The sequence below is a fragment of the Mauremys reevesii genome, linkage group 5, assembly GCF_016161935.1.
Source record: "Mauremys reevesii isolate NIE-2019 linkage group 5, ASM1616193v1, whole genome shotgun sequence".
NCBI classification, from domain to species: Eukaryota; Metazoa; Chordata; order Testudines; family Geoemydidae; genus Mauremys; species Mauremys reevesii.
The window spans coordinates 44,695,175-44,708,527 of NC_052627.1; the positions used below are offsets into that span (position 1 = coordinate 44,695,175).

The window sequence follows — 13,353 nt, forward strand, 5'->3', positions numbered from 1 at the left end:
GGAAGGCTGTTCCAGAACTTCACTCCTCTAATGGTTAGAAACCTTCGTCTAATTTCAAGTCTAAACTTCCTAGTGTCCAGTTTATATCCATTTGTTCTTGTGTCTACATTGGTACTAAGCTTAAATAATTCCTCTCCCTCCCTGATATTTATCCCTCTGATATATTTATAAAGAGCAATCATGTCTCCCCTCAGCCTTCTTTTGGTTAGGCAAAACAAGCCAAGCTCTTTCAGTCTCCTTTCATAAGACAGGTTTTCCATTCCTCGGCTCATCCTAGTAGCCCTTCAGATCATCTTAGTAGCCCTTCACATGACTTCAGGAGCTGAGGCTTTACTATAGCACCATATAGCACCCCTTCCCATTAAAGTGTTAACAGCTGGCAATGTTGTGTTTCATGCTATGATTAAGGCTATGATTTAGTCATGGGTATTTTTGGTAAAAGTCATGGACAGGTCACAGGCAATAAACAAAAATTCAGGGCCCGTGACCTGTTCATGACTTATACTATAAATGCCCCTAAATCAATTGGGGGGAGGGGAGGTGGCATTGTTGCAAGGGACAGTCTGGGAGGTCACTGCTGCAGAGGGAGCCATGGGGGGGGGGTATGCTACTGAGAGACAGGCACTATGTATGGGGGGTTGTGCTCCAAGGGGCTGGGCCTAGGAGCACCAGCTGTCAGGGGCTATCAGAGCAGCGGCAGAAGTCATAGAGGTCGCAGAAAGTCACAGATCCATGATGGCACCCTAGCTATGACCCACTAATACACCATCTGATTTTAATCTAATTATAATGCAATGGGAGCAGTCCAGCTATACTCTAAACAAGAGACCATCGTTAACTGCAATTCACTTGCAGAACAGCCCCTTTATTTTGGGTGCTGGCCCTTTAACCAGGTGCGCGGCGGGAGGGCAGCAGCAGTACTTCTGTGTGGCCACACGATGTCGCCCTTATACAAACGCTCTCTCCTCCCCTTTCCAGATCTTTCTCGAACTCATGTCGGCCGGAGCCGCCTCAGCCCGAGTCTGTCCGGAAAGTGCCGAAGGTCCGTTGGGGTCTCGCGCAGTCCCCGCCGGAAGGGGCAGCGCGCTTGCGCAGAGGAGAGTAACTGCCGGTTGGTGGCTGCTGCTCCGCAGTGGGGAGCGCGCCGGGTAGGGACTGGGAGCCGGTGTCGGCAGCCGAGACCGCTGCAGCGACAGGCCCGCGGGGAGCGGAAGGCACCGGGCGCAGTCATGTCTGTGGTCGGCATCGACTTGGGCTTCCTCAACTGCTACGTCGCGGTGGCGCGGAGCGGCGGCATCGAGACCATCGCCAATGAGTACAGCGACCGCTGCACCCCGTGAGTGCCGGGCCCCGTCCCCCGCCCGCTCTCCCCCCCATGCGTACCGGGCCCCCCTCGTGGGTACCGGAGCCCCCCCGGTCAGTGCACACCCACCGAGGACAGGGCGCGTCAGCGTGGCCCCGGAGCGGGCTCCGACAGTCGCTTTGAGAAGCCCCAGCGCGCAGTGCCCCGTTCGTTCCCCTGCCGGCCAGAGCCCCTCTTGCCCCCGGGCCTGGAACGGGTCGGTCTCCGCCCCCCGTGGCCCGGGGGAGCGGAGCGGAGCGGAGCCGAGCCGAGGAGCGCGGGGAGGCGGGTAGTGGCAGCGGCTGGCGGGTGCGTGTGTCCGTGCCTGGGATCCGCTGGAGCAGCGCGGTATCAGTGGCAAGATTAGGTCCTGCTCATTCATCCGCTTCTCTTCATGCTCCCGGTCGCCGCCGCCTCCTCCATTCTCCTCTGCGCTCCTTTCCCTGCCTCCCACCTCTGTGACAGGCTAGCTGATGATGATTTGGGGCGGGGGTTCTGGTCGAGTGATATTTCTTGGTTATCATCTCTGGTCCCGGGAGGTGATAGGAACCCATTTTATAGACTGTTGAAGGCCTTTTCTGAGACCCAGTGGGATTTCTCTGCTCTCTGATACCTCAGGATTTGGTCAGTGAAGATCCCATTTAAACAGATGGGTTTATGCACAATTCACATTGCAGTGATTTGCAGTGTTCAGAAGCTATTCCACTAAGAACAGATGACGGAATGAGTATGAGGGACTAGAGGAGATGGAAGAGGAGGTTGTCTGAAGGAGGATAAAAGAGGGTGATATGGAGTCTTTCCTCTCCCCTCCCCACCCTCCCAAAAATCTAGTTGCTACTTGCTCTACTGCTTCCTCTCCTGGCTATGAAATATCGAGGTTTCTAGCAAGGGGGGATGGACTATGTTTGTGATGATGGGACACGCAAGAGTAGGTGGAGATTTGCCTCCTCTGTTTCTATGGGATATACCTAGGACTTTAAGTAAGCTTCAGCTGTGTGTAATGTTCCACTAGAAACCAGGAATTCATGTAAAAGGCTCATAAACTGTACTTCTTTAATAGTGCATGCTCATTTGTGTAAAAAAAAAAAAAAAAAAAATTCCAGACCCATAAATAGCAACTAAAGTAACTCCTCCCAGAGTAGTCTGTTTTGAGTATAGTATTTTACTGTTTCATCTCTTGGGAATAAATGTGTTTAACTTTGCCCAGTATTTATTTATATACAAAAAGGCTTTAGTCTATTTAAAAAAAAATTCTAATTACTGAAACACGCTGGTTAATGTGTCTAAGACGTTAATGATGAAGATGCTTTGCTTTAAATACCACAATGTATTATCTGATAATATCACCCTATCCTTTGTTTCCAGAATCTTTAGTAAGGAACTAGTTGGGTTTTTTTGTTGTTTTTTTGTGAGCATCAAAATTTTGAAACCTATTTTGAAACTTGTGCCAGAGACCATTCTTAATAGGCAACACTGTCTTGAGACTACTCCAAAGAATCTCCAACTATCAAGTATATTCAGGTCCATCTATTTTAGAACACCGCTTCTGCTTAACATCTTTTTTTGGAGTGCATTCTTTGCAGATGCACATCAGACATTTCACTGTATTTAGTTAGTCTTTTAGTATATCAGACAGAATATATACAAAATTTAGCTATTTTCAAACTGGTAAAAGCAAGTTGACATAACTAGAGGAAACATACCATGTGCTTTGATACTTGGGTGCAGCAGGATGCTTTATAAAAATCATTAAACAGCTGCTCTTTTTGTCTAGGTATTGGAGGACTTGTGGTATTTATCTTGACTTTTCAAGTTTGAGATTCAGCCCTAATACAGTCTAATGAGGCTTTAGGAAGATAATTAATTTCTTGTCTGCTTTTTTTGAGATAGTGTGAATTATTGTACTGGGCAGAAATGTCAAACAAGCATTTTTTACTTTGCATAGGAGCACTGAGCCTTATCAAGCCAACATGGCCTTGTTTAGACTTGGATTTAGAAAGGTGTATCTAATTTAGTAAGGCCCAGGTGAGCTCCAAGAACCTCTGTAAATGTCTAGGTTTTGCCTAGATCAAGATTTAAAGGAATGGAGTTAACAGGTTAGATAACACATGCAAACTAAATATGTTCTTTAGGTATGTCTGCACATTCCCAACTAACTTGAGGTAGTTAACAGCATCATAAACTAGCCTGAACCTCCCCAAATATTTGATCCAAGACATAGGTGTTTGTGGTCTACCCTAGGAACTAGCTAACCCATGGTAAAGTCTTGTGGAAACAAGGCAGTGTAGACTTGGAGAATGCATTTAGTTAGCACACGCTAGCTAGCAATGCATTTTTGAATCTTGGTGCTTTAAATAGTAACTATTCTCAAATTTTTACTCTGTAACTGAGAGGAATCTTGATTGTTAGCATTCCTGCAGGGATCTTAATAAAGTTATTACTGAATCCTTGAAGTTTCAATATATGCATAACAGACACAGGGTTTGAAAAATATGCTTCCCAGTAGTGAGATGGTTGTCATAGAATCATAGAATATTAGGGTTGGAAGAGACCTCAGGAGGTTCTCTAGTCCAGGGGTTCTCAAATTGGGGGTTGTGACCCCTCAGGGGGTCACAAGGTTATTACATGGAGGTCGCGAGCTGTCAGCCTCCATCCCAAACCCCGCTTTGCCTCCAGCATTTATAATGGTGTTAAATATATAAAAATGTGTTTTTAATTTATAATGGGGGTTGCGCTCAGAGGCTTGCTGTGTGAAAGGGGTCACTAGTACAAAAGTTTGAGAACCACTGCTCTAGTCCAATCCCCCGCTCAAAGAAAGACCAACACCAATTAAATCATCCCAGCCAGGACTTTGTCAAGCCAGGCCTTAAAAACCTCTAAGGATGGAGAGTCCACCACCTTCCTAAGTAACCCATTCCAGTGCTTCACCACCCTCCTAGTGAAATAGTGTTTCCTAATACCCAACCTAGACCTCTCTCACTGCAACTTGAGACCATTGCTCCTTGTTCTGTCATCTGCCGCCACTGAGAACAGTCAAGCTCCATCCTCTTTGGAACCCCCCTTCAGGTAGTTGAAGGCTGTTATCAGATCCCCCCCTCACTCTTCTCTTCTGCAGACTAAATAACTCCAGTTCCCTCAGCCTCTCCTCATAAGTCATGTGCCCCAGCTCCCTAATAATTTTCATTGCCCTCCACGGACTCTCTCCAATTTGTCCACATCCTTTCTGTAGTGGGGGACCCAAAACTGGACGCAGTACTCCAGATGTGGCCTCACCAGTGCCGAATAGAGGGGAATAATCACTTCACTCAATCTGCTGGCACAGCTCCTACTAATACAGCCCAATATGCCGTTGGCTTATTGGCAACAAGGGCACACTGCTGACTCGTATCCAGCTTCTTGTCCACTGTAATCCCCAGGTCCTTTTCTGCAGAACTGCCGCTTAGCCAGTCGGTCCCCAGTCTGTAGCAGTGCATGTGATTCTTCCTTCACAAGTGCAGGACTCTGCACTTGTACTTGTTGAACCTCCTCAGATTTCTTTTGGCCCAATCCTCCAATTTGTCTAGGTCACTCTGGACCCTATCCCTACCCTCCAGCACTATGATTTAATCATGAGTATTTTTAGTAAAAATCATGGACAGATCACAGGCAAAAACCAAAAAATCACAGCCCCATTACCTGTCCATGACTTTTACTAAAAATACTCATGATTGAATCTTGGGGAGGGGGGCCTGCTGCAGGGGAGGAACCCATGGGGGCCTGCTGCTACTCGGTCTTCTGCCGAAAAGGGAGTTCTAGGGGGCTTGCCACTGTGGGGGGTGAAGGGAGCCCTGGGTGGAGAAAGAGAGCCATGGGTGAGGGGCACCACTCCCAGGGGGCCACCCAAGCAGCTGGCCAGTGTCGCTGTCCCCAGGGCTGCCTGATTAGCTGGCTCCGGGGCCAGCTGCTTGGGCGGCCCTGGGGTTAGCCACACTGGCTGTTGCAGAAGTATGCTGGAAAGTGCATCTGCTGGGAACTCTCCAGCTCCCACCCCATTCCTTCTTGAAGTATCTTCTATTTGCAGACTAGGCTCTGCCAGGTTGAGTGGCCCCGGTGGCGGCCAGCAGCTCTGCAACCCATTTCTGCACAAATTTTGCATTGCCCAGTGGTGCAGAATTCCCACAGGAGTACCATTGTCATGTGTTTGCTCCCCCCCTTCCATTAATCTCTTTTCCAAACTAAACATATCCAGTTCATTCAGCCTTTGCTCATATGGCTTGCAATCCACCTCTTTGATCATCTTTGGTGGTTGCCTCTGGATCCTTTCCAGTTTTTCTACATCCTTTCTCTACATTGGTGACCAAAATTGGACACAATACTCCAGCTGAGGCCTAACCAGTGCCAAGTAGAGCAGTACTATCACATCCTGTGACTTGCATGCTATGCCTTTGTTAATACAACCTAAAATTGCATTGCGCCCCCCCACCACCCCTTTTTGGCAACAGCATCGCATTGGTGACTCATATTGAGGTTGTGACCCACCACAACTCCCAGATCCTTCTCAGCAGTGCTGCTGTCAAGCCAGTTTTCCCCCATTTTGTATTTGTGAATTTGGGGTTTTCTTCCCTAAGTGTAGCACCTTACATTTATTTGTCTTTGAATTTTATTTTGTTGTCTATAACCGAGTTCTCCAATTTATCAAAATCCCTCTGAATTTTAGCTGTATCCTCCACAAGTGTTGGCAACCCCCTCTCCCCAGCTTTGTCTCATTTTCAAATTTGATCAGTACGCTCTCTATACAGGTGGTCCCTGGTATACGTCAAGGTTGTGTTCTTGAAAAGGGCAACGGATACCGGGGACCTACAGGTACAGCAGTGGTGTAGGCAGGAGAGGATACTTGGCTGGGTGAGCAATCATGGGGGGTGGAGGAGTAGGAGCCATCTGGCCACCTGTTTCCCCCCTCCAGCCAGCCTTGTCAGAGGGTGGGGCAATAGATGCTCTAGTCAGGGATTCCTGGAAAAATGAGGGGGCCCTGGAAAAATATGCACACTCCAGTCGCTAAGCCCCCCGGCTCGGGGGCTTGCCCAACTCTGCCAGCCCAGCGCTCCTGCTGGGGTGCAGGCGCTTGCCTGCTTCACCCAGTTCTCCTGCCAGGGCGTGGGCGCTTGCCCTGCTCCACCTGGCAGGGGAGCTGGACTGGGGCACGGGGGCTTGCCCTGCTCCAGCACTCCAGCCAGGTAGAAGGGGTTGGTGGCTTGGAAGCCCCTGTGCCCTGACCTTGCTCCCTGGCAGGAGGGCTGGGTGAGCGGAGGGGGTCAAGACCTCAACCCTGCTCTGCGGCTGGAGCGCCAGAGCTGGGCAATCCTCCGTGTGCCAGGCGGACAGTATGGTGCAAGCTCTGGGGTGGGAGCAGGGCCGGGACTAGGGGGCAGGCTGGGCCTGGATGTGAGGTGGTTGGGGAACGGCCCGCCCGTGGCTACGCATATCTGTTGCATATCCTTTGCTCATCAATAGGGGAACATGTTCCAATTCACGTCGATCCCGATCCACATATCCGTCGTTTGCAGTAGTGTACTATATGTGGATCAGGATCAACGTGAATTGGAACATGTTTTCCTATTGATGAGTGACGAATATGTGAAACAACAGGTAAGAGGGAGACGTTTACCGGGGACTCCCTGTACCTACATCCCAGTTATTAATAAAGATGTTAAACAACACTGGACCCAGAGCAGATCCTCGTGGAACCGCACTTGAGACCTCCCTCCAATCCAGCTTTGATTTTATTAAGTCTAGCTCTCTTAGTTACAAAGATATCCTAATAAATGATAACTAATGTGTTTACATTTTCCGGAGCTGATAGGGAGCTCCATTGTGTGCTGCTGGTCATGGCTTTCCTAACAAACAGAGTGTGAAATTGACAAAATGAATAGGGCTAATTCTATTGTTGCTGTTAAGACATGGGGTAGTGATGAAATTGACAACCATTTCATTTGGCTGTTTTGGAGCGGAAACTTTGAGCAGTATCTACTCCTGGGGGGATTCTGCGCAAAAAATTTTTAAATTCTGCAAATTTTATTTGTCAAAATAATGCAATATAATCACACCAGTTTCAGTTGTTTTAGTAAGTTATTTAAACTACATTATAGAAAAAAGTCACAATAACTATTAAGCATTTCCTAAACATGTGAAAGTTAAGTTACAAATACTTGGTAACTAATATCCTCCATTCCAGTTATAATCCTGGATTTTCATTTTCATTTACATTATAGAACACCAAACCGGGAAAAAAAAGTAGAATGTCATTTTAAATTGCTCAGACTTTGATACATGAAAGTTGTACAATTTTGCTAATCATTGTCCTGGACCTAGCTGGGTACTTTGGGAAGTACTTGGTTCTGTTTGTCCATTTTATTGACTGCTTGGTAAATGTTTTATTTGCCCTGAAAAGTGTTAGGTTTTTACTTACCCAGTTAAAAAAACAAACCCCATTGTGCCATTTTGGCAGAGGAAAAAAGTGAGCGCATCGATCTTCCCAGCTGATTCCCGTACTGTCATTTATAAGGCTTTATGTCACTCAGGCTATATAGGGGCCTTAAAGCTTTTACAGGATTTTTATACTCCTAGGCGAGTTGACTGAAAATGAGGACAGTTAACCAACAATAGAATAATTAACAATGTTACTATGCAGACAGGTTGCTATGTTTCTGCCTCAGAGAATGAGGTCAATTAACCATCAACAGCAACAAAATGTTGTTTTTTTTTTTTTTTTACAAAAGCTATTTTCTTTAACTTAAAAACAAACAATTTTCATTAACATGATACTAATATTTAATGTTGTTTTTGGTTCTCAAGAAGGTTACATTTTATTAGGCAGGCAGGCTGCTACATTTCTGCCTCGGGGACAGAGCCTTCCTCCTGCATAACAAAAAAGACCTATCCTCCTCCACGCCCCTCAAGCTGAAGTATGGAGAGAGGGATAGAGTCTCTCTCCCTTGTTGGCCAGCCTCACCCCCTCACGGTGATCAACATTTCCCCCACAGGCACCGTACACCGAACCCTCCTCCCCCCACGGTGATTTGCGTCTCTGAAGCTGCTCCAGGTACACTGGAACTGACACGCTGCTGGGGAAGAGAAGCATGTCCTCCTGCAGATTTCTTTTGCATTTTTCTGCCCGGGGGCACTGAAATATGCGGGCCATATGAATTCTGCACCCCCACATGGGCACAGAATTCTGTCAGGAATAATCAGAAAGGAGTGCTGGGGTGGTTTATGGGGGAAGAAAACTGAAAAGACTAGTGAGGTTAGAATCGTGGAGGCAACAATCGTTAGAAAGACTGCATAGGCGCATGAAGCTCTGTTCCTCTTCCAGGAGCCAGTGGATGTTGGAACTTTAAATTTACCAGACACACATTTTCCAGGAATTGATACGCAATACATAGTCCCTGGGTAGGGTCAATGAACAGCACTCATCTAAGAAAACGTGCAGGAGGTTGGTGGTACTTGGCCTTTTTGCCACTTCCATTCTCCGTTCCTCACTCTCAACCCACAGGATCTGGATCTGCCAGATACGCCTGTGGCTGCTAAGTGTCTGATGGTAAAAGTTCCCTCTTGTGCTGAGCACCAGTAGCTTTAATATTAAAAGGGCTATTATAAACTCTTTAAAATAAGGATTTTCTATGAAAGTTCTCATATGATCTTCTAAAGCTGATGTGGTAAGAGAGCATCCTCAACCAAATGCTTATATGGCAAGGCTTGAAATCTATGCTCAGCAGCTAACCATTGGCAAATGAAAAATTCTGGCAAAGTACAGTTAAGATTCCCAGACCAATGCTGCTTCTATTGCTGTGGGAATTGCTGCTGTTGGAACTCCCTTTCTTGTTTTAAAATCCTATTAATGAATAGCATGTAGGAGGAGGAAGCATTCCCTCTTCCTCTGCAGCAGCACCACTTCATGGCAGATCTGCTTCTCTGGACAGCCTCTAATATACGGCCAAAGGGAACATGTTTTGTTTACTTTCTGACACTCCTCCCTTCCTCTGGTAAGGGAGACTTATTGTACCCTAGCCCCAACACTTTGGGGGAGACTTGCCATGATCTGACTCCTTCAGAGAGCATGGGGAGACCTCGCACGTTGCCAGAGTAGCTTCTGACTTGACACTTCAAGTCTCATATAGTAGCCTATTAATTAATGCTGCCTCTGTGGAAAAAGGGAATTTTCTAAGTTATGGCATGTCAATATCATTAACCAGTCATAACTAACCTGTGAAATGAAGTGCCTTGTACGTAGTCTACACGCATCTTAAGTCATCCTTGTGTTAGGTGGTCTTTTGACATACTTAATAAAGAACTATGTCTAAAATATATATTATCGTTAGGGTATATTGAACAGCATAAAATCAGCTTGCATGGAGGATGTATTGGGTGCTTTTTTCAAAAAGATTAACTACTTCTGATTTATAAACAATGAAAAGTAGTGCTGTACACAGAACGTACTCATAGGATTTTGTCTGGGCTTAAGTATTGCATACTTCGATACAATCTCATATCAGAGAGTGCTGGATATAGTCACCAAATGACAGTTCTCCACTTTGGGAGAGAGTCTACAGGGGCCCGGAGGGAAACTATAGTATTGACACTCATGCACATTAAAGGATTGGATTGAGACTCTGAAACCTAGGTATTCATAGATTTCAAAGGTCATCAAGGACCATCGTGATCATCTAGTCTGATCTCCTGTATAACACAGACCATAGAACTTCCCCAAAAGAACTCCTAGAGCAGCAAGCTTATCTTTTAGAAAAACAGTCAATCTTGATTTAAAAATGGTCAGTGATAAAGAATCTATTACACCTCTTGGTAAATTGTTCCAATGGTTAATTACCCTCACTGTCAGAAATGTGCATCTTAATTTCAGGATGAATTTGTGTAGCTCCAGCTTCTAGCCATTGGATCTTTCTCTTAGTTTCTCTGATGAGCCTGTTAGTAAATATTTGTTCCCCATGTAGATACTTATAGACAAGGGGTGGACAACCTTTTTGGCCTGAGGGCCACATCTGGGTATGGAAATTGTATGGCAGGCCATGAATGCTCCCAAAATTGGGGGTTGGGGTACAGGAGGGGGTGAGGTCTTGGCTGGGGGTGCAGGCTGTGGGGTGGAGCCAGGGATGAAGTGTTTTGGGTGCAGGAGGGGGCTGCTGGCTAGGGGTAGAGCAGAGGGGTTTGGAGTATGGGAGGGGGCTCCAGGCTGAGGCAGGGGGTTGGGGTGTGTGCGAGGGGGCTCTGGGCTGGGGCAGGGGCTTGGGGTGCGGGTTCCGGGGTGGGGCCAAAATGAGGGGTTCAGGGTGTGGGAGGGGACTCTGGGCTGGAACCAAAGGGTTCGGAGGGTGGGAGGGGGATCAGGGCTGGGGCAGGGGGTTGGGGTGCCTGGGGAGGTCAGGTGTGCAGGCTCCAGGCAGTGCTTACCTCAAGCAGCTCCCGGAAGCAGCGGCATGTCCCTCTTCCGGCTCCCATATGGAAGCATGGCCAGGTGGCTCTGCGTGCTGCCCCTGTCTGCAGACTCCACCCCTGCCGCAGTTTCCAGCCAATGGGAGCCACTGGGGGCAGCGCTTGGGGTGGGGGCAGAGTATGGAGCCCCCTTACTGCCCCTACGTGTAGGAGCCGGAGAGGGAACATGCCGCTGCTTCTGGGAGCTGCGCAGAACCATGGCATGCGCAGAGTGGGACAAGCCCCCAGTCCCACTCCCTGGCAGGAGCTCAAGGGCTAGATTAAAAGGTCTGATGGGCCAGACTTGGCCTGTGGGCTGTAGTTTGCCCCACTCCTGTTATAGACTGTAATCAAGTCATCCCTTAACCTTCTTTTTGTTAAGCTAAATAGATTGAGTTGCTTGAATCTGTCACTGTCGGGCATGTTTTCTAATCCTTTAATCATTCTGGTGGCTCTTCTCTGAACCCTCTCCAAATTATTCTAAATTGTGGGCACCAGAACTGGACTCCGCATTTCAGCAGCAGTTGCACCAGAGCCAAATACAGAGGGAAAATAACCTCTCTACTCCTACTTGAGATTCCCCTGTTTCTTCTTCGAGTGATTGCTCCTATGCATTCCAGTTAGGTGTGCGCGCGCCGCGTGCACGGCTCGTCGGAAGATTTTTACCCTAGCAACACTCGGCGGGTTGGCTGGCGCCCCCTGGAGTGGCGCCGCTATAGCGCTGGATATATACTCCAGCCGACCCGTCCGCTCCTCAGTTCCTTCTTACCGCCCGTGACGGTCGTTGGAACGGTGGAGTGGTCCTTTGACCTCCACAGCCCTAGCTTCTCTCTGATTTCTTCTTTGTAGTTATTGTGTATATAGTTCTTAAAAATAGTTAGATTAGTTCATTAGTTAGTTAGGGGAAATCAGGGGGCCTAGCCCTTCTTTTCCCGAACTGGTGCGGGCTCATGCCCAAGGCACCAGGATTTAAGCCCTGCTCGGCCTGTCAGCGGCCCATGCCGATTGGAGACCCTCACGCCTCCTGCCTGCGGTGCTTAGGAGAGTCTCATCGTGCAGATAAGTGCCCTATATGCAAGTCTTTTAAGACGAGGACAAAGAAAGAGCGAGACTTTCGTTTAAAGCAGCTCTTGATGGAGTCGGCACTTAGCCCTGCGGTGCCGACATCAGCCGCTCCATAGTCCTCTTCAGTACGGAGCGCCCCAGCGGTTCCTGGCCGGTCCGGTACCGAGACTATGAAAAAACAGCAACCGGCACCAACGTCCCGGCACTGTTCCCTCTCTCCTGCGAGGAAGCGTAAGCCGGCGCAGACGGCCTCCAAGGCATCTGCACCAGGACCGCTTGGCCAACCACTGGCTCCGGCACCGACTCCGCCGGCGCCCAAACCATGCGCTGTACCGTCGACTCCGGCACCGCAAGAGCCGTTGAGTCCGGTACCGCCTTGCTCCCCGGTGCAAACCGTGGTCGAGCTGCCTCTCCCGTCGACACCCGAAACTTTTTCGACGGCGAGAGAGCTGATAGCGCTCACCGAGCCACCGCGTATCCAGCCCCCGGCACCGCCGGTGCGGGCTGTGAAGTCAGTGGGTAAGCCGGCTATCATGCGGCCTCCTTCCCCTGACGGACGAGAGAGACGGTACTCCAGGTCCCGGTCCCGGTCCCGGAGGCGCTCTCCTTCACGCCGCTCCAGATCTCGGCGCCGGTTGCAGTCCCGGTACCGGTCACACTCCCAGAGACGATCCTGGTCCCGCTCTCCTGACCGGTGGTATCGACGCAGATCATCCCGCAGCCGCTCCCACCGCCGGGAATCAAGATCCCGGTCGACCTCCCGACACCGGCACGGTCGATGGTCCCGATCTCGCTCCCGGCACCGTGACGACCGGTACCGTTCCCCGGTACCGTCCAGGGACAGACCGGCAGCATCAATGGTGCAGTCCCACAGTCTCTCCGCCCCGCCGCGGCCTTCGCGTCAGCCGTCTGTCTCCTCTCAAGTGGACAGTGTAGCCGATCCACGCACCGACCCTCAAGGGCAGGACCAGGGTCCCCCCCCAATGGGGCCTCTGGACCCCATGGGCCTATCATGAGGCTCAAGGGGTACCCCCCTCTCAGTGCCCCAGAACTGCCGACCACAGGGCGCCTGAGGCTACGGTCAGCCGACCTCCTGCCTCGTCATTGGTAGGGGAACCTCTGCCACCTGTAGTTGCCGAGCATCCCCCGATCGGGAAGACTTCGCAGCACATTGACGAGCCCCCACCGGACACCCTAGTCCCGGGCCTGTCATCGTCTTCCTCGCCGGATGAGGCGGTGGCGGGGGCATCGTCATCGGGCCCTCCCCCGATTGACCTCCGAGCCCACCAGGACTTACTTCGACGGGTGGCCCAAAACATTAACCTGCCCGTTGAGGAGGTGGCAGAGGATGATGACCCTGTGGTCAGCATAATCGGGGATGATGCGCCTCTTCGGGTGGCTTTGCCCTTTATTCGCACCATCCAGAGAAATGCAGATACTATTTGGCAGTTGCCAGCTTCCATCCCTCCCACTGCTCGGGGGGT

At 49.5% G+C, this 13,353-nt stretch overlaps 1 protein-coding gene across 2 annotated transcripts in view; it reads left to right on the forward strand.

Moving 5' to 3' along the window:
• Positions 1–997: 997 nt before the first annotated feature.
• Positions 998–13,353, forward strand: part of HSPA4L (heat shock protein family A (Hsp70) member 4 like) — a 57,580-nt gene continuing 45,224 nt past the window's right edge. Inside the window, exon 1 of one of the 2 annotated variants that reach the window (XM_039539560.1) lies at positions 998–1,336. In XM_039539560.1, the coding sequence (XP_039395494.1) occupies positions 1,230–1,336 (107 nt within the window). In that variant the 5' untranslated portion in view covers positions 998–1,229. The remainder of the gene's footprint in view (positions 1,337–13,353) is intronic. The other variant, XM_039539559.1, reaches the window with a different exon arrangement.